The sequence below is a fragment of the Takifugu flavidus genome, chromosome 14 (assembly GCF_003711565.1).
Source record: "Takifugu flavidus isolate HTHZ2018 chromosome 14, ASM371156v2, whole genome shotgun sequence".
In the NCBI taxonomy this organism is placed as follows: Eukaryota; Metazoa; Chordata; class Actinopteri; order Tetraodontiformes; family Tetraodontidae; genus Takifugu; species Takifugu flavidus.
Genome location: NC_079533.1, coordinates 4608423 through 4628819, shown reverse-complemented (window position 1 = coordinate 4628819; position 20397 = coordinate 4608423). Strand labels below are relative to the sequence as shown.

General features: G+C 39.3%; 2 protein-coding genes across 7 annotated transcripts in view; one reads left to right on the top strand and one right to left on the bottom strand.

Moving 5' to 3' along the window:
- The window catches only part of LOC130538165 (glucocorticoid receptor-like), a 35314-nt gene extending 31075 nt beyond the window's left edge, over positions 1-4239 (top strand). For all 4 annotated transcript variants that reach the window (XR_008953786.1, XM_057055535.1, XM_057055536.1 and 1 more), the window contains one exon: positions 40-4239. Coding sequence is in view for 3 of the 4 variants with exons in the window: in XM_057055535.1 (XP_056911515.1) it covers positions 40-192 (153 nt within the window). In the remaining variant the exon portion in view is untranslated. The remainder of the gene's footprint in view (positions 1-39) is intronic.
- A 379-nt stretch (positions 4240-4618) lies between these two features.
- Positions 4619-20397, bottom strand: part of LOC130538164 (rho GTPase-activating protein 26-like) — a 55591-nt gene continuing 39812 nt past the window's right edge. Inside the window, exons 5-24 of one of the 3 annotated variants that reach the window (XM_057055531.1) lie at positions 20081-20182; positions 19887-19997; positions 19654-19758; positions 18198-18327; positions 17907-18007; positions 17133-17227; positions 15828-15906; positions 15275-15311; positions 15070-15135; positions 14868-14942; positions 14700-14784; positions 13970-14028; positions 11173-11278; positions 10165-10324; positions 9901-10045; positions 9540-9687; positions 6838-6873; positions 6652-6762; positions 6027-6118; positions 4619-5794 (exon numbers count right to left, since the gene is read on the bottom strand). In XM_057055531.1, coding sequence (XP_056911511.1) covers positions 5706-5794; positions 6027-6118; positions 6652-6762; positions 6838-6873; positions 9540-9687; positions 9901-10045; positions 10165-10324; positions 11173-11278; positions 13970-14028; positions 14700-14784; positions 14868-14942; positions 15070-15135; positions 15275-15311; positions 15828-15906; positions 17133-17227; positions 17907-18007; positions 18198-18327; positions 19654-19758; positions 19887-19997; positions 20081-20182 — 1932 coding nt within the window. In that variant the 3' untranslated portion in view covers positions 4619-5705. The remainder of the gene's footprint in view (positions 5795-6026; positions 6119-6651; positions 6763-6837; positions 6874-9539; positions 9688-9900; positions 10046-10164; positions 10325-11172; positions 11279-13969; positions 14029-14699; positions 14785-14867; positions 14943-15069; positions 15136-15274; positions 15312-15827; positions 15907-17132; positions 17228-17906; positions 18008-18197; positions 18328-19653; positions 19759-19886; positions 19998-20080; positions 20183-20397) is intronic. The other 2 variants (XM_057055532.1, XM_057055533.1) reach the window with 2 other exon arrangements.

Here is a 20397-nt window from a genome sequence, read left to right as displayed (position 1 = left end):
AATTCACCTTTTTTGCTAATGCAGTTGTCTCTCTTCCAGATGGTAGAGGGTCTTCTCCAATTCTGTTTCTACACCTTTGTGAATAAAACCCTCAGCATAGAATTCCCGGAGATGCTGGTGGAGATCATCACAGACCAGATACCAAAATTCAAAGACGGAAGAGTCAAACCTCTACTTTTCCACCAGAAATGACCACCTTGAACTGTGAAGCAATGCCTTAAAATCCTGTCCCACCCGTGACCTCCATCCTGACCTTTCATACTGCACTCCTGACCTCTTTCGCTTGTGTTGATCATCATCAGTGGATTTTCTGAGAGCCTGAACTGGGAATTTTGACATTCCATCTCATGAACTCAGCCATTAAGGCCCAATCTCAGTAGCCCTTGCACTCTTTAACGGGGCCTCAGATTTGGCAAGACTGGAGAAACCACGACTTGTAGCCCTACCTGTCAATCAACCAAGAAGAGTTTGTATGCGAGGTGAAATATGTCAGGGAATGTCTTTTCGGACATATCTCGGGAAGTCTACTTTATTTTATCCAGCCCCATCTCCTGTGCAAAGCTGTCTCTGCTCAGGTTTCTGCCTGCATTTTATGCTCTCTCTCTCTCTCTCTCCCTCCCCCTAACTCCCTCCCCCCTACTGTTTTAACCATCTAGCTGCTGAAGGGAAACGGCCTTTCCTCCTTCAATCGGATGACCACCGTTGACTCAACTCGTCCTCCTCCCTGTACGTTGAGAATGTAGTCAGTGTTGACTCGTCATGGTTTCCCCCAAGAACTTAAAAGCTCTGAATTTTCTGTCTTGTGACCTGATCTCAGATGTGACCTGGCTACATTTATTTTTGAAATGATACAAATCAGATTCACATAACCTTGTAGATCAAAAAAACAACTCACAGGAAGTTTTGTTTTATTTCAAGCTTTTTGTTGTATGCAGTTGTGCATCTCTGACTGTGCTTAGAAGAAGCCAAAGAGCATATGTGGAAACATGCTCCCTCAGCAAGATGTTTACAATGTATTTGAGAAGGGAAAAACAGTGCCTTTTTGAAGCTCTTTATAGCCTTCTTCTCTGCATCTTTGTTAAAAACACAAAAATATAACCTTCACACCCGTCCCCCATTTTTATTGTCTTTAAATGTTTCAATTTCTGCTTTCAATTTAAAAATTTCTGCTATCAATTTCTGCTTTCCTTCTGAGCTTGTAGTCTTGAAAGCTAAGAAAATAACACTGAAAAGTTGCAATTGTTCTGCCATTCATGCCAAGTATCTTGGATGAACAAATCTTGTGCTGGAAGCTGTCAGACTCTCAGCAAATGTTAATGATCAATCTAAATGTTTTACTAAGTCTGTAACAGCTGTGATAAATGGACTCAGTAGAATTCAAACAAGGTGTTCTCAATGTTTTGGCACAGACTGGATGACTTCTGCAGCATCATGTTGCAGTCACACGAATCAGGTTTTTGGAAAAGATCCCATGCAAGTGTGTAAATTAAGAGTTTGCACAGATACTCAGCCTTAGTAAATAATTAGTGGAACCTGGTTTCATTGAAGTCCCATTCGATGTATGTTAATGGAATTGCACAATCCCAATTAAGGAATTGGACATTTGTTGTGCAGCATCTGTATGGAGGGGTTGGATTTCAATGATATAAAGTTTTGGAATTCACTGAAAGAATGTATCACTCTAGAGTTGTGAAAAAAGAAACTGCAGGGCTGACAGAGTGCACTCAGAAAAGCCTTTAATGAGCTTAATCTCAATCAGAAAAGCCAAATTAGTATTTGGATACAGTACGGTATAGGAATCAAGCAACGGAATTCTGTATTCAACATAGTTTTCATTTCTGAAGCTGAAGTTTGCTTTGAACAACTCGACAGTGCTCATGCAAAAAGTGAAAATGGGGCTGTTTTCACACTCTTAAAATCCAAAATATGAGTATTCACTGTTAAACAAATGAAAAAAAAACACCCAGACCCTCTTTTCATTCAAGGCTGCAACTTTTCAGTGTACACAGACAATGTGATGATCACAGTTTGGGATCAGCTGGCAATATGTTTTTTCATAGACTTATGATCACCACACTGGTCTTCACAATAAACAGCGTAACAAGTTGCATGTTCAGATGTTGTGAAAACAGCCCTGAAGTCACCTGGATTTGTTTAATTTGTGCCCAAATCGTTACGTTATAGTGCATCCTTATTTTTTGATGCATCAAGAACCAACTGTTCAGTTGAGCTTTGATGACTTGCTCTTTTATTGCGAGTCTGTCAACACCAGGTTCAATGTGTAGATTATTATTAAGGTTGCAGAGTGGCATTAAATTCTAGTAAGTTTTTGGAAATTTTCCATGAGAAGTAGATATCATTTGGAAAACTGACACATTGGAATAATTGGAATATTGTGGATGTAGAGCACATTTGGCATAGTAAATAAAAAGGCTGAAGATACATGCTACACAGTAATGAGCAAATTTAAACAGGTTTCCTCTGCAGTGGTATTTTCCCTGATTCTGTTGTACAGCAGAGGAAGGCAGGGGGTGTGGCCACATCTGCCCTATAGGAAGTAAATATTGGTTTAGCTTAGTTCCATCCACTTTTGTAAATCTCTATTTTTTCAATAATTCCTTTACTTTACAAATAAATATCATGGAATATTTCCATTTAACAAAGTGAAATTCTGCCACCTCAGTGGTATCAAATAAGTAAGTGTATGCTATACCGGTACATATTTTTTGGAGATTCACTTTTATTGTATTTTTGAAAATTACAATTTCATACACATGTACCATTTAAAAAAAAAAAAGAGGTTCCAGCAGCATAGGTGATGGCCAAAGACAGTGCTGGGCGCCAACTTGATCAGGATGTTCAAGCACAGTGCAGAAGCAGATGTGTTTTCTTCACTATTTCTTGTACTTACTGCCTAAAATATGACTGTACAGATTTCTTACACTTTATTCTTAGTGTTATCACAGTGGAACGGCCATGTGGCCTCATAGACCCAACAGCACTGTAGGCTTTGATGAATATAAGCCATTATTTGATAACAGCCATCGGATTTCTAATCTACTTTTCTGCCAAAGTACAGTCACTCGTAGGAGGGTTTTAGAGGGTGGTCTACACATGCAGTGTAAGCTTCACCTGGTATCTCCATCTAGTCAACTCAGCAGGCATCGCTCTGCGGAAGGTGCAACTGATCCATCTGCTTGTGACCTTTGCATTCATATTCAATTTCCCCACGGGGATGAATAAAGTACATCTTAATCTTAATTCAGTATTATAGATGGTGGCCTTTAAGATGACCAGGTTCCCGATGTAGGTGTAACCATTTTCCCCGCTCATACATAAATGCCATAGATGTATATAGCAGCGCTGACATATCCAGTGAAAGATAAACTTAAGAGAGTCTATTATTGCAAAATATTTTACAATAAACTGTTTTTATTCCCTCTTATACTTTCCATTGTGTGACTAAAGGCCAAGAAACAGAGCCATAGATTTAAATTCAGGACACTAACTCAACTTTTTTTCCATTTTGGACATGTCAGCGTGATTGTTTCCACCTTTTAATTATTCACAAACGTATACACCCCCCTTTTTTGCCCAGCAGTTCGTGTTTGATAAACATAGGTGCGCTAAATACATTAGCAAGTGTCTCGTGACGTAAAGTGAATATTCTTTGGGAAAGTCACTGTTTTCAATTTCTAAGGAAATGTTGGTGGGTGGACAGAAGGCGGAAGTGAACTGGAGGCTTTCAGTTTTGTTATAGGAGTGACCAAAGTGTGGGAGGAGGGAGAGAGCATAGGAAAGAAGTATTCAGGCTGTTACTTTTGAGTAGCAACCATTAGCAAGGCAAAAACTGTTATTTCATTTAAAAAGATATCTCGTATTGGATGGGTTGTGGATCTGTTCTACATTGCTGTGAAAACATAGTGGTCACAAATATATCTTTAAAAAGTAAAGAAAAAAAATCTACCAGAGCCTGATGAAATTGCACTACCCTCATTACAGGATAATCAAGTCTGTTTTATATGAATGAAATGCAAATATCTTCAGAGATAAAGGGCAGACTGCATCTAACTGGTACACAAGGCTATGGCTTTCAAAGTATTTCAGTTATGTAAATGTAATCAAATGTTTGAAGAAATGTTGGTTTATAGAAATTTGTTTTACTTCTGTATTATGCCATTTTCTGTAGTCAGTGTCAATATTTTCACCTACTTGATTAAATGTTGAAATACGTCATGATGTTACGCTTTAAAATAGTTGGTCTTTTTTTTTAATTTTTTAAAGTGTTTGCTGGTTTTTCTGTCTGCTACAACCGGTGACTGGGAATTTACCCTTCAGTTGAGGAAAGTGACTACAATGAGCCGAGAGGATCAATGAAAAATTGGTTTTGAATTGGGTGTAAGGCCTCTATAGTACGTATTCCCCAGCAACCTGAAGAATTCCAAACTGCCATAGCCACCAGTAAAGTTAAGCTTCATTGCTAGTGGATTAGCAATTAGCCACAACCAAATGGTGCAAAAGTAGGAACCCAGAGTACAAAAACCCCTGTGCACTCCAGTTGACAACAGTGCTCATCAACACTTGTCAGAGAATGAACAAAAAGACAGGTAGATGTGGATGAATGGCTGTTCAACACTTTAATTCAGCAAAATTTCTTCAATTTACCAAACCACCAGGTACAACATAAGGCTGTAGAGAGGCTCAAGATACAAACAACTGGGCAGGAAATCAAAGCAATTAAGTTAGCATGCTAGAAATGCAAAATATAAAATTCCAGACTTAAAAAATTATCAAATGGTGCATCATTATTTACACTATTGAAAATAATACCTCAAATACAATTCAGGATTGCATCTTTAAGAGTGTCACAAATAAGAAGTTTGGGTTTGAAGAAAATTGTGTTGTTTCACTTTTTTTTTGACTTGAGATGCATTTAAAAGGAAAATTCAGAGATAAAAAAGTTGAGATAAGTGTTTCAAGCATGACAGTTTAGCTTCCTGAGCCTCCCTGGAAAACACATTTGCACTCATGAAATCCTTTCTAAAACAACCTTGGTTGAAATCTCAGCACCACAGCCAAGAGTGGACTCAATTATTGCCAACGGGAGCATTATCGCAGCGAGGCCTTACAGGTGGGCTTACTTTAGGCAGCATGGATCAGTTGTCTTCTACGCTGCTCTGAAAACCAAATTTCTACTTTACATTTTTCTGAGAGGCATTTGGAGTTAGAAATGAGATACCTCTGCTGACCTTTAAGTGAGTTGTTCTCTACTGGCCCTAGGAGTTCCCGGTGCTGTGCAGGAGGCAGCAAATTAACAGCCCCAGTGCTCAGCAACCATCAGCTAAATTATGAAAGTGATACTAAGCCCACACCCCCAGACAGACACACGCACACTCCAACACACATTCCAGGCTCACTATGACATCGACTTCACGTGGAAAATCTTCCTCCACTCTAATCCAATAACAGCCAGACCCACAGTGCAACTTTTTTCCCAGTGCAATTAATTTGCTTAGATGTCATGTCCTTTCAACCAATGCTGCTTGATCCAGTTCATATTCCTAGTCTAGTAGTAACACCAATGAAGTGGCCTAAACTGATCTTTGTTCTAATGGGATCTATTCAGACTTGTGTGGTTGAACATGGTTATCTGGAGTCAACATAACACTACTTTGTCCCACTTAATCTTCTTTTTTGGTCCTAGGTTAAAGAATCTCCACGTAGTTTTCTGGTATCAGTCCTGTCTGGCCATCCAGAGTCCCCTCCAGCCACCCAGGCTCCCTGGATGTGTGAACTGAAAGAAGAGGGACACATATGAGAGTTCATACTGTAGATGCAGGAGAGGGTGGAACTCTTAACTAGTGAAGTGAAGAAAAAAAGAAATGAATTGAATGTTCTGAGGACTTGGATGAACAAATCCCCAAAATTAGGAATGAAGGCAGAGGTTAACCCTCTTCAAATGTGAACCATTTCATAACATACTTTTACCATTTCCTGTCTGCTGGAGAACAAAGAGCCTCACTTACCGTTCTCAAAGATGTTCCCGGCTATGAAAGACAGCTCAGAGTTGTGCTCTGCCTTACAGGCATACAAAGCTCGAGCCTTCTTCCCCACGATGCTGTAACAAGAAGACAAACAAAAGTACTGTGAGTTTACATGGAAGAATGAAACAACAACCTAATGTACCATTTAGGTCAAACTGGAACTAAACTCAAAAGACACAAGACATGTCAAATGTGGTAGGTAGCACTTGAGCCCTGTTTAAAACTACAATCATTCTAATATCCTGAGCCATTTTACTGGACATTCTGCTGAAGACCATGCTGTGGGTCATGTGTGCCAACACAGCTGGTGTTTTTAAATGAGGATGACGATGGTTTCTTCAACAGACTGCCTACAACATTACAATGTAAAGATGCTGCTGGGGCTTTATCCAGGTCCAGCTGAGCAGCTACAATTTAACTAAGGCTGCTATAAAAATGTTCCCTGACCTTTGAGAAAACATACAACTGAACCTAAACACTTATTAGAGGCCAAAGGTCACAGTCTTGTGTGAGGAATAATTCTTTCAGTTTAAGAACTGGAGAAGGGCACTTGTGGGTTGATTTAGATGCCAGCAGACAGCGGAGGATACATGCCGAGTTTAAACACCTGAAAGGTGACGAGTTGCTGGAGGCAGAGGAGATCCGCTGAGGGCTCGATGGGGCCGAGAACATGGGCCAGGAGGGAGAGCGTGGCGAGTTGGGACTTGGAGAGGGTGCGCTGAAGGGCAGGAAAGTCAGCAATGTAAGCAGGTATTCTAACACATGTTCAATCACTTCATGATAGTCTTTTCACCTGCTTGGTATGCTGCTGCAGCTTTTAGGGTTCCGCCTGAAGGAAACAAAATTGATAAAATGACCTAAGTATAAAGAATTTTATTCACATTCTAACTTTAATTTAGCCTCTAAAATAATGAACGAGTCAGCAACTCTCAGGCAAAGAAACCTCTTCACTCATCATTTAGCTGCCTATTAGCCTCGCCTCGCCTCGCCTCGCCTCGCCTCGCCTCTCCTCTCCTCTCTCTCCTCTCCTCTCCTCTCCTCTCCTCTCCTCTCCTCTCCTCTCCTCTCCTCTCCAACCAATTTTGATTATATAAGACGCTATATTAATAAAGATAGATTTGATTTGATTTGATTTATTACATCATTTAGCTGCCTATTGTGGATTGCATAATGCTTCAATATTTTGCTCAAGAAGGAAAGCATTTAAACTGACATATGAAAAATGGACACAAACATTTGATGAGCTAATCAGCATCCAAGCTGCATTTGGTGACAACAACAGACAAAATTTCCTGGGGGAGACTGACAGCCCTGGTGTCAGATTTCACAATGAGTGATGAAGAGGCGTAACATGAGAGAGCACAGCTGTCTTTTGATCTCTGACACTCCTTCATACTTGCTCTGCTATAGAAATTAAGTAATCCTCAAACAACTAATAAAATGAAGAGAACAAACTAATCGAAGAGGGCAGGAGCTTATTACATTAGGAGTGTAAAGGGTGCCTCAGTCACATGTTTGTCCCTGAGCCACTCCCACAACTGCATCAGCATCTGATTCAGCTTCTTTCATCATACACTTGTGCGCTTGATAAACCTCACAGTAATGAAAAAGCAGCCATCAACATTGTGGGGTGCGTCCTGGGGAAAGAAGGAAAGTGAAGAAGCAACAGACTCCAATTTTAGTTTTAAGTGGTATCATATCTCACCAAACACTGGGGATGCATAAAAATGAAGTAAACAAAAAATTCATTGAATTTCATGTTGCATTGCACATCAGCAAAGTTGACATGAGAATTATAATAGTATTAATCTCTGTAACAATTTATGGACATATAGAAAGGATAAAACAAAGCTGCTAGCGCTAGTCAAACACACATCTTTAAAATATAAGTATATGAAGACCAAATGAATCAAATGAAGTAATAACCACTCATGAAAAAAAGAACTCGACCTAAATGGAATTCAGAGCTTCTGAACTGCCTTTGACGTCCCTCACTACTTTTGGGTTGCTATGAACCCACTGGCTGCCCTTCCTTGGAAGGACAGGAAGCACAATTCTAGGTGCTCCATTATCATTTGTTGAGATGCATTTGTCATGGTTTGTGTAAATAGGTCTGATTTTCAGAAAAACAATCATTAATTAAGTCAAACATTTTCTAATTTCAATCCTCAGAAGTGAGCTAATTTCAACAAAGTGCACAATCACGCCATCATTCAGTGATCACCCAGGATAGAGCTTCATTAAAGTTCTGTGTATTTAAATCAGAATAATCAGGCTGTTCCTAACCCATCATGCCGATGTGTGTAGCAAAACTACTTCAGATGGTCCAGAATATGGTGGCGCGTCCGGTCTTCAACCAACCAAAGGTGGCCCACGTCACTCCACTGCTGATGGAGCACCACTGGCTGCCTGCATAAGGCAGTCCCTTATTCTGACCTACAATGTACCGGCTGGATCTGCTCTTCCTACTGACACAGTCTCCCTGGAGTCCATCTACCCCTCGTCTGCTGCGTTCCTTACATGAGCGTAGTCCGGCAAAGAATCTGTTCAAGCATGACAATCGAAACTTCTCATCCCTTGTTCCCAGATGGAGGAACGACCTCTAAAGCTCTGCCAGAGCAGGGGCAACCCTCTCGTCCTTTAAAAAGCCCTTCTGAGAGCTCCTCCTGTGCTAAAGGCTCTTCTCTTACTATGGTCACCTTAAAGTGTTTAAGTTTGGGACATCTGTCATATATCTTGTCAAGACCATTTTTACAAGCATCCTGACATGAAAATACATTATGTTTTCTCTGTGTTTTGCCTATATTGATCCATCTAATCTGGCCTTGGGAGCTCTTTTAAGGCGCATGCTTGATTTGAAAACAAAGGTTTTCTAAACGGGTTTGCTCTGCCTCCATTGTTACAGGTTCACCTGTGTGTGTGACAGGAAACGTCTCCCCCAGAGAAACGATAATATAGAAATCTTACTGAAGCAAATAATCAATACCTACAGCTCAGAAATACTTGTGAGTTTTGAGAAAGAGGCTGGAAAACAATCAAAGATTGTGCAGTTGTCAAGGTGACGGCAGGCTGGTCACAAATGTGTTTCCATCATATCAGAGGTTGAGATGATTGGTAGTGCCTCTCTTTTTAAGTGGAATTCAACAAAGTCGTTTGTATGGTTATGGTTGAACTAGTCATGTAATTATGGGCAGGCAATCAGCGTGTTTCTGCACAAGTATGTATTTGCCTGTACACAAATGCAGAAACACACAAACATATACAGTACTTCACATCAGCTGTATTGTTGGTGTAAACTGATGTAACCATGCTTGATTGGTGCTATAGGGAATTCAACAGAAAACCTGACAGTTTTTAGCACGTGACTGTGCGTGCATGTGTCTCTTCACGTGTGCGCATTTGTGAATGTGGTATGTGTCTCTTCACGTTGTCATCAGATAAATCTGAAATTCCGTGCACCAGCACAGGATAAATCCTTGGATTGCTCCCACTCACAGTGAGCTGGGCCGGTTCGGCTGGGCGTCCTGCTCTCCGTTGCTGCTGTTCAGGCTGTGTTTCATGGTGCCACCTTGACTGCTGCTGTTGCAGTTGGCCGAAAGCAGTTCGGCAAACGCTGTATTGGCCACACTGTCCGTCTTTTCACCTACAAGGGCAAAGTAAAAAATACCATTAAGGGCCCTCTTCTTATGCTCATCTCCAGGCTTAACTTTTCATTTTATATTTAAAACATGTCTGTTGGTGTCCTGCTCTTCTGTACGATCAGCTATCAACTGTACACAAATCCCTTTAATATTTAAAAATATATATGATACCTATAATGTGGCTACTTTTGATGCAAATGACTGGTTGTGTTCACCTTTCTGGGAATTTGTCGGAGTGTGAAAGAGCGTGAGAGGTCTCTCGCTGCAGGAAGGAGCTTTACTCGCGATGCTTCTCCTTCGGGTCAGGTCAAGCAGCAGGTTGGTAGGACTAGTTGCTGAACTTGGAACATCCCTGAATATCTGTAAGATCAAGATGGTAGTGCTACCAACATTATTGAACTGCTATTTCAGGTAAATTTACAAAAAGCAAAGATTTTAATATAATTTTTGACCCCACAATAATCCAACTTCATTCTTACCTTTTCATGATGTTCGATGAGAATCTCTACCACAATGTTCTGAAACTTAATATCCATGATGGCGGCCACTGTCTCCTCCTGTGGTCGGAGCAGAGTTGGTCCGAAAACCACGCCCAGGTTGGCGACTGTCATCAGATTGTGTTGATTGTGACTGGCCACGCTGTTGGAGATGGGAATGATGTATGAGCCGACATTTTTAAAGTTTTACGTCAACATTGGATCAAATAAGTGCCCGTACTAATCCGCCAGTTAACTCTTCACATCTCCACAGCATTTTTTAAAATGTTACACTCTTGCTGCACTTTTCACACCATGTTAGAGACCAAAATTTAATTATGAACCAAAAGAAGTCATGAAAATGGGCCCATATTCACCCAGGACAAAAATCTAGACAAAAGCAAATTAACAACTGTTCTACCAAATTACTTCTCTGCTAACTGCTGACACTAAGGGAGTCAAAACAGCTTTTAAAATCATCAGTAAACACAGAAGGATGTTTATTTTATAAAGTGAGAATGAAAACTGACAGATGCTCAGAGCATCACAACTCTGCTCCCAGTTTTTGCAGGGCAGTGATCCAACACTGCCTCATAAAAGTTTGTATGTTAGTAATTCATATTCATCCATGTTTTATTAACATAGCTGCAGTGATAATGTTACTTATATACCCACTGTTCATTACAGCACAATTTTTTATAGAATAAGAACATTAAGACATGTGTTATTACTTTTAAATATTCAGATTTTAAAAATATACATATACATATGTATATAGATCATTTTATTTTTCTTGTTGCTGAATTTTATCTCCAAATCATTCTGCAGGATGAATAATTTGAGAAACACATTTGATGGGGTGACTGCATTATGGAAAGAGTGGATGTGATCAGGAGCGTTAGATTACATAGGCTGCAAGGGTCACTAAAACTCACATTTCTGCAAAACTGTGCTACTTCTTAAGAACACAAAGCCATAATCACATTCATTTTGACAGTAACATTTTCCTACTTAGCCAAGTGTTTCATCAGCAGCTCCAGCATCTGTCTGTTCTTCTCAGGGAGTCGGTGAACCAGAGCATGGATTTCCGTCACCCTGGCTTCTGGGTTGTCCAACTCTTGAGTGACAGAGAACCATCATTCAAGCCATTTCCTAAACAAATTGTGTCGCTACTGATAAAAAGATCATCTAAAAATTACCAACATGCATTAGACAAATGTTACAGGATGAGAGTTAATATCATCAAGAAAAAAATGGCTTTGACTCTAGTAAAAGGTATCTAGATGGTGAGGTGACAGTGGCGGTCTTGCACTAGATGAGCCAGCTCAGAACCCCACTGTCAGCATCAGGCAATACAGTACAGTCCACAAAACCTCCAGACAACAGAAAGATGCCCGTTTCTTAACTCATAAACTAAAGCTTATGTGAGAACTACAGAGGAGACATACACATAGAGGCAGAAAAGGAGCTCTGACGCTATAAATGTACAGAGATTTGTAATAGAAAAGGCACATTCACTGCCTTGCCACATTGCTGCAAATATAAACATGCTTATGTAAGGAATGACAGTAAAGGCTACACATTATTCATGCTGATGTCTTCACCACTTTAGATCCATTTATTGTCTCCTTTTAACGCAACTCACTCACTCACTCACTCACTCACTCACTCACTCACTCACTCACTCACTCACTCATCACTCACTCACTCACTCACTCACTCACTCACTCACTCACTCACTCACTCACTCACTCACTCACTCACTCACTCACTCACTCACTCACTCACTCACTCACTCACTCACTCACCTCACCTCACCTCACCTCACCTCACCTCACCTCACCTCACTCACTCGTTGACCAAGTTTAGTGCATATAGAAATTTGAATTTTGATGATGCAGGAGGGAATTCCTAAATAAATACCCCATATCCCACTTTTTAAGTGGGAAGGGGGAAGTGGTTAAATCATAAAGTATTTTAAAAGTTTTTTTTTTTTTCCACCTTCACTGTGCTGCATAAGAAGTGATGAAGAAAAAACATCTCACACTCATGCAAAACTGTGAGCAGAACATTGTCAAATCACCAGAGATTAAATCAGGTGGAGGTTATTCATCATCATGGCCTCCTTCACATCAAGTATCCATCATCCAGGCAAATGCCCACTCCTGACAAGTGTTTGCATGCCTTATGTTTAATAGTTATCATAAATAATTGTTTTTCTGTTTAGCTAAAACAGTCTGGCAGATCCCAGTGATGGCTGGCATGGCTGTCATTCATTTATGAGATGTCTTTGTTTCCGCCTACAGCCCAAACTCTGCAGCCAAACAACTCCGCTCTCCTCTACCTTTGGGTGCACACCTGGTGAAAATATTCACCTGCTGTTTATTGCCCATTTGAATGAATGGATGCAGAAAGCCTCAGGAGATTTTCCAAAGAGTGTGTAAGAGATGGGGCTCTACAGAACCGTGCTGAGAAAAACTCAGAAAATAATGCCTGCATCCAAGGCATCAACGCATCATATTTAACAGCAAACAACGCACCCTACTTCAGCAGCTAGTTAGGTTTATAGCAGGCTTATTTAGAAATCCATACGAAAATATGTTTAATGTTGTCTTGGGAATGTTTCCTGCTCTGATGTTGACTCTTAAAGCTGTTTTTTATCAGGCAAGTAAAAGACTTACAAAATAATTTTTGTGAGATAGGTCATAGAAACTTGTATTAGTGCTCATGTTCTGAACAACTTTCAGTGAGCAAATTGAGTGAATTTAAGAAAAAAATCCTGGAAGCTGTATTTAAAGTGCCAAATGTTTCCAATTAATTTCAAAGACAAAATGTCATTCATTCTCACGTGTCCTCATCTCCTCCCTTTCTAAATCAGTCAGATTTTAAGCGATTTATCTTTAAAACAGTTGGGTGCTATTAAAGTTTGACAAATCAGCCAGACCCAAAACACCACACCCATCAGGTGCCGTTGAATCACTAAGTCATCAGAGCACTGCAGATGTGGAGCTCAGATGCCCATTGAGGGATATTTTCAAATTAAGCTCAAAGCCTGCACAAAGTCCAACTAGTTTCAGCAGAGACTAAAGATCAAGATGAAGCTATCAAATCAAACTTGGCCATCGTTTTTCACAGATGATGTTATACATTTTGACAGTTTCTTCTAGAGCAGTAGAGCAGATATTATAAACCACAATAGCTCATTAGTCAAGAACAGGAGGATGAGGTATTGCTGAGACAAGTCTAGGCACAGACAAAAAGAAAGAATTCTTCAAAAATAAAAACTCTGTTTCACCACCACCAAGTGACGACTCACACACATACAAGGATATTATAAATACGTAAAAGCAGCTGTATGAAAGGGTGGCCCGAGCTGGAGGCAGAACAACCTTTTTTTTGCTTTCTCAACTGCCATGTTCTGCTCACACCCCCACCACAAGCCCCGCTTAACACACTTTTCTCATTTCTTTTCCTGTTGGCTTCACTTTTAGGGCTTTAATGGCAGAATTGCAAGACACACATAGTCATTTCCTGCCAACCTTTCCCTGTAAACTACACTTACAGAGAGAAAACACAGGAGGTCAATATTGTGCTGTGACTGATGGTTGAAGACTGTTCTAGAATCTCAGCAGAATGGGTCTCAATAGGATGGGTCTTCTAATGTCTTCTAATGTTCTCATTCTATAGTCCATTAATAAAGTGTGCTTTAGTAGGGTCGAACACAAAAACAGGGATTTCAGCTGTAATCAATAAGGCAGCATAGTCTCACTACTGAGAGATAAATGAGGCAGACGAGTGAAAGACTCACTGGCAGCCTTGATGAAGGTCCTCTGGTATTGGTAAGTCATGAGGGGTGCAGGCAGCATTCTAGAGACAGGATGGATGCAGGTAAAAGCAAGTAAAGTTGGACAGTTCAAGTTGTTTAATAACTGATCTCTGGACAGTGATGACACATGTAAAGCTATAAGACTCTTTCATTAAGCCATCAATGTTTGCCAGGGAATTTTAAACTTGGGTAATCTGTGTTTTCTGTTTAAGTCTGCTTTCTGTTTATATGTCCCCCGTGCATTTAGTGGACACTTGGCATGTATAGTTCACAGATTTTTTTTTTTTTGCCAAGAAACCAACCACTAAATACTGCACATTTTGGATGACAATGTTTGCCTATTTTTCCATTTTCAATAGTTTCAATAAGAAGCAGCTCTTACACCTATAGTATAGAATACAGTACAATTACAATACAAGGATATGTGACATAGTAGGTTGCTTTATAATCAGTTTTGCTCTTTGGAAGATAAAAGGTCGAATTCCCTCCAGAATCCAGAACATCACCAACATTTAACCAACTCTTCCATGGCCTGTTATCAGCATTTTCATAAAATTTAATTAATATCCATTAAAACTTTTTGAGTGTATTTGCTATCAATCAAACAAACACTGGCTGTCATGAAAAGGGGCATTTATTCACTGAGGGGGGTATCATTTACAGTAATAGGACTTTTGCTGCAAGCACATTTTTATTTTATTTTCAATCGCACCTCAGATAGTGCTTGATAGCACTTGTGATGGTCTTGATCTCCCACTCGTGGTTTTCCAGCTCCACGTCAGCACACGTCTTTGGATCTGATGGAGAACGCCACAAAGTTGAATACAAAAATACGAACAGCTCTATTTTAATTTGTAACGATCATAGTATTTTTGTGCACCCATAGCAAGGTTCAAGAGTTTCTGTACTCTGGAGTTCACACCAGCTATTCTGTACAAGCCCTGCTCATCAATGCCTGCAGGCAGAAAACAGAGAGGAAAAAAAACTTAACAATAAAAATGTATACTTGCACTTTAGCTTCTTAAATTTCTTTAAACTTCTTAATTTAGTTAAAATTACAACAACATAAATGAGCTCTGAACCTCGAGTCTCGACTGCATAAATGAATTTTTTCATGACGTTGAACCCTGTCACATCCAGCTGGATCACTGACAACGCAGAGAAAATACATTTATTGGTATTAATGTCACTGTAAAACTGAGACATTTATATCTTTCAGAAACAAAAATATTATATACATATAATACATGATCAATGATAGAATCTCTGAACAAGAAAACCACTTACTTCCTTCAGCCTGGTTGTCTTTATTGAGATTATACACCTGCAAACAATAAAACCCCCTCAGCAATTGAACGCAAGGGTGCAATGAGGCTCATACATAGACGAAAACACTCATGGCAAACTGAAAGAGTTTAATGTTCTTTGAACATTAAACATAATCCATTTATCATGATTAATACAGTGTAATATGTTCTCTGGGACGGAAACAGAAAGCTGCATCCCAAAGGGTTACTTTTTATGCTAAATTGCTTTAAGATGGATTTCTCAATAGTTTGTTATGCACTAGCTATGGAAAGAATACACAGTTTATGTCCTAACTGATCACAGCTGTGTAACAGCCAGTGATGCAGCAGCCACCCACTAGAATAAACAGTGACAGATAAGTGGTGTCTGGGTTGGCTGTCTTTTAGGCGGCTAAAATTATTCTGTACTTTTAATGAGAACTTGAATTGATGAGGGTGCATTTGTTCCTGAACAAACATGTGAGCTTTTATTTTTTTTTATTTTATTTTATTTTATTTTATTTTATTTTAAAATTGTAAATGTGGCAACCCACCGGTTCTCTCCCATCCATGGCCTCCATCCATAATCTGCGGTCTTCTTCTGAGAGAGCCTGCATGGTTATAACTCCGGATCTATGTGTGCCAGCGCACAGACAAACACGCATATACATACATACATTTCCAGACTTGTCACTTCACACAAACAGGACATTCTTATCTTGTTCTACAAAACAACAACCTAAACCATACCCACATAACAAATGTCTACACATTATTCTTCACCATCACCATTTCGTCACAATTCTGTACAAAGACAGATGTAAAATAAAATGTATTTCTGCCAAACTGTACTTGAATGCATGAGAGACTAGCACAGGAAATTACTGTGCTTGCATCATATTTCCTTCCAGCAGATGTGCAATACAGGAAGTATTAACTTGATTCTTGGTTGACCTAATCTTCTTTCATGTGAGAATGAGGGAGACTTCCATCCTCTTAGGAACAATAAATACAGCAGAATGTGTATTTTGATTGGTGGTTGTTTTTTTCCTAGTTCAGATGTGTGTCTTGCTACTGCTCTGTATCGGAGCTCTTTGGGCAGTTCTTTTGGCCTTTTGGCCTCATGTGATATTTCAGTTTTTGCTTTTTATAAATTTGTGAAAATTTCTATACTTTTCAGTTTGGACAGTCTTGAGGTACTGAGCATAGACTAAGTAGGGAAAAAATTGACTTTTTAGGATTCTGACATGAGGCTTCACTGTTAGAAATACTGAAACATTTAAGAGGTGGGTGAATGCTTTCCTTAGCCAATGTATTTAGGAAGTGAGGAAATCTGGCTGGTAGTCATGGCTTTAATATTCTGTTTATGGGTTAAGACTTAATTTTAAATTGGAATTAAGATTATTATTTAGATCAAGATTGGGTGGCATTAGGGTAAAAGGCTGATAATTGTATCGCGTCTATGGTTATCCACATAAAGACAGAAGCATAGGGTGTGTGCAGTTGGAATACAGAAAAGTGATAGGAAGTGAGGCACCACAGAGGGCTGGGTTCAGAACAGCTGTGACGACCGATAGCGTTTCTATTCAAAAAGCCCCGAGTGCCCTCTTGTGGTTATCTGTTGTCATTACACAAGTAATATAATAATAATTATTATTATTAAACAATAAATTATTATTATTATTAGTAGTAGTAGTATTATTAATAACATTAATAACAACAACAACAACAACAATAATAATAATAATAATAATAATAATAAAATAATAATAATAATAAATGTTTAAAATCTTTACATTAGCATAAAGGTTAAATAAAAGATTGAAGGAGGCCTGTGCTGGAAAACTACAGAAACTGACCTGTCTACAGCCTCAATGTCAAAACAAAACCTCTTTTCTATTGAGTCGGTCTTCCTTCTTGTGCATGACTTCAGGATGAAGCTCTCCTCTTCTCCCTAGAAAGAGAAATTTAAACCTGATGTCTCAAGTGATGCCAAATATGGTAAAAATGTGAAAAGGCTAAAGTTTACCTTATTTTTTTTAATAATACTATGAAGGCAAATATGCACTGGTACTGAAGCAGCAGTACAACAGTTGATCATTGGACCCTCAAATCAATTCCAAAACTAAAAGTTAACAGACCTCTTGAGTTTCTTCACCCCATTACTTGAGTACACAACCAGGAGATAATTGTACTCCTTGAGATACCAATTCTCTGCTAAGCTGATGTAAAGAAATCCATTTTTTTTTTTTGCTTCAGATTTAAAGATTCTGATCAGCTCCAGAACGAGCTGAAGGTCATGGCATCAATGAAACCATCAGCACTATGTTATCTACACCAAAGAGAGACCGAATGTTCCCCGACAATGGCACCTTCCACAACTTGGTCTGTACCTCGAAATTCTGTCCATAGAAATCATCAACAGTGATAAAGGACAGCATTGTCAGAGACCAGCTCTCACTGAAAACAGGTCAGACAGCAATTTAGATGAGTTCACTCTGATTGTACAGATATCAAATGGCCTAAAGTGACAAAGCCAGACTCCATCTGATATAAAGTAAGGAGCTTTCTGCAGGTCATTTTTGCCAAACACCTAAATTTGTTGTTCAGTTTTAACGTCCACACCTGCTCACCATTTTTCCTCCAGATTTGGGGTCAAACAGGACCATGGTGACCCTCTTGGGCTCTCGATGGTACATGCAGTAGTACTTCACCCAGGTAGATACGAATGAGCCTGAGAGAGAAAAAGAAATTAAAGATTATATTCGATGAAAGAAAAAAAGAGTTTAGATGCAGCAGGAAGAGAAAAAACACAAACCACAAATCTAGTACTAGAATTTTCCTTGATAAATGCACCCTTCAGTCAGATTCAGTTTTTCTTTAAGTAAATATCCATCTGTGTGAGAGGTACTCTATGTACTTACGCTTCTCCTGTACAAACAGATAACCCTCCATAGTGTGATGGCTGACGCTCTTGTGTTCATGTGGGTTCTCCTTCATTTTCCTCATCAAAGACTCCACCTCCGACCGTGTGCTCTCAAAACGGTTCCTTGTCTGTTAACAAAGATGAAGAAAATCTGGATCAGTTAACCAAATCAGATGTGCGCTCCAGAAGAAATCTTTGTGCGTTATATCTTACTGAAACCTGGCTTCAGAAGGAGAAGAATTTTAGCTCAAATGAAATACTCCTAAGCCTAACCCTCCTACTCATCTTAATCATATTGCTCGTGGCACTGTTCAGGGGGGGAGAGTGGCAGCAATCTATCATTCCTGGAGGACGGAAAATCCAGTTCTGTTTGTAGTTTTGTGTACCTGCTGGTCCACATTCAGTTTCTGTCTGACTTAGTGCTCAGAACAGATTGAGTCATTATTGTAGGTGACCTTAATATTCACATAGACATCATAAATAACAGTTTTAGGAACCCTTAACAATAAATAATAATTATTTCATAAGCTTCTCTGTTAACATTTTTTAACATTAGAGGGAAAAGATCTGCCAGGATCTGACCTCTGCCAACTCAAATTGCAAAGTATCTAACTCATCTTTAGATAAGTAACCATTAAAAGATTAAATGTGATCATCTACAGGTATTGCCGCCTTCATAGCTGTATGCTGACCTACTGATCTCCAACCCTGCTGACCCACTCAACTCTACCGTCACTTTATTAGAATTAATGTATTTCTATGAACTCTGCCTAGTCTCTCTTCTACCCGTCTTCTCCCCTTCTCCTCTCTCTCTACCCAGGTGGCCATCATCAGGAGGGTCCCCCTATATGAGCCTGGTCCTGCTCAAGGTTTCTTCCTGTTAAAGGGGAGTTTTTCCTTGCCACTGTTGCTTGTTAGGGGTCAGTCCCTGGGACTCTGTAAAGCACCTAGAAACAAATTTGATTGTAACAGGTGCTATATAAATGAAGATTGATTGCTTGCCAGGAAACCAACTCTGAATAATTCTTCAGAACTCTACAGGGCAACTCTAACTCAACTCTATCTCCAAACTTCCCTTTTTGTCTAAGATCCTCAAGAAAGTGGTTTCTAGGCCATTATATGACTACCTCCAAAGCAACAACCTTTTTGAGGACTTTCAATAAGGATTTACTTCATCATAGTATAGAAACACCACTTGTGAAAGTCACTAATTACCTTTAGTTTAGCAAAACACTAAAGCATAAGTGCAAAGTTTACACACAAAGTTGTTTGCCTTTATATTAGTGTTGTTGTAGAGAAACATTATACATATGTATATCCATGGAAAAATCAGTTATATCATTAATATTAAACTGAAACTGCACCAACATGCATCTCATCTCCAGAACTGATGAAGAATCAGTACTATGGGTCTGTGTGTGCATGTGTATTTATGTGTGAGGGAGCACCATTACATTCTGAATGCTGATGGTCAGCTCAGTCTTGAAGTGGTTGAAGTCCTTTGCCAGCTCATAGCCATGGTGATAATAGGTGAACAGGCCTTGGAGAAATGCCAACAGCTGAAGGAATCATAAACGGTAACAGAAGCAAGACGAGGGCCAAAAAGAATGAAAATAAACATAGATAAACTATGCAGGGATGTGGCTGACAGGATAAAAAGGTTCAAGTATTTTTTCCGTTTACTCACAGGCTCCACAAAATCAAACATCTTCCTCTCTTGGACCTCCTGCACCTTGAAGACGTACTCCAGAGAAACTTCGTAGAAATGCTGCCGCACGTTATCAACCTGATTGTCCGCCTGTGACACAGAAGGCAGACAGTAAAAGCTGAAGGACTGATGCTGATAATAAATGCTGAGAAATACCATGAGCAACATCTGACCTCATGGAGGTGTGCCTCCTTCTTCCTCGCGGACAGACTGAGGTGTTTCTCCAACACTGCACAATACTTTTCTGTCTCCTTGTCATATTTTTTCTTGGCCTCCTTTTTAAGATAAAGGCAAAAACCTTTTAAAGGAATATACTGAAAGTACTAAAAAAATAAACAAATAAAACTGTCTAGAACACACACAAAAAAGGTTTTCATTTATAGTTTAAAAATATCCATAGATTACTATCAATTATTTAAGCATAATTTCATTTTGATTGGTCATCACTTTAGTAGGTGAATATTTGGTTAAAAAGAGTAAATTTGAGAAG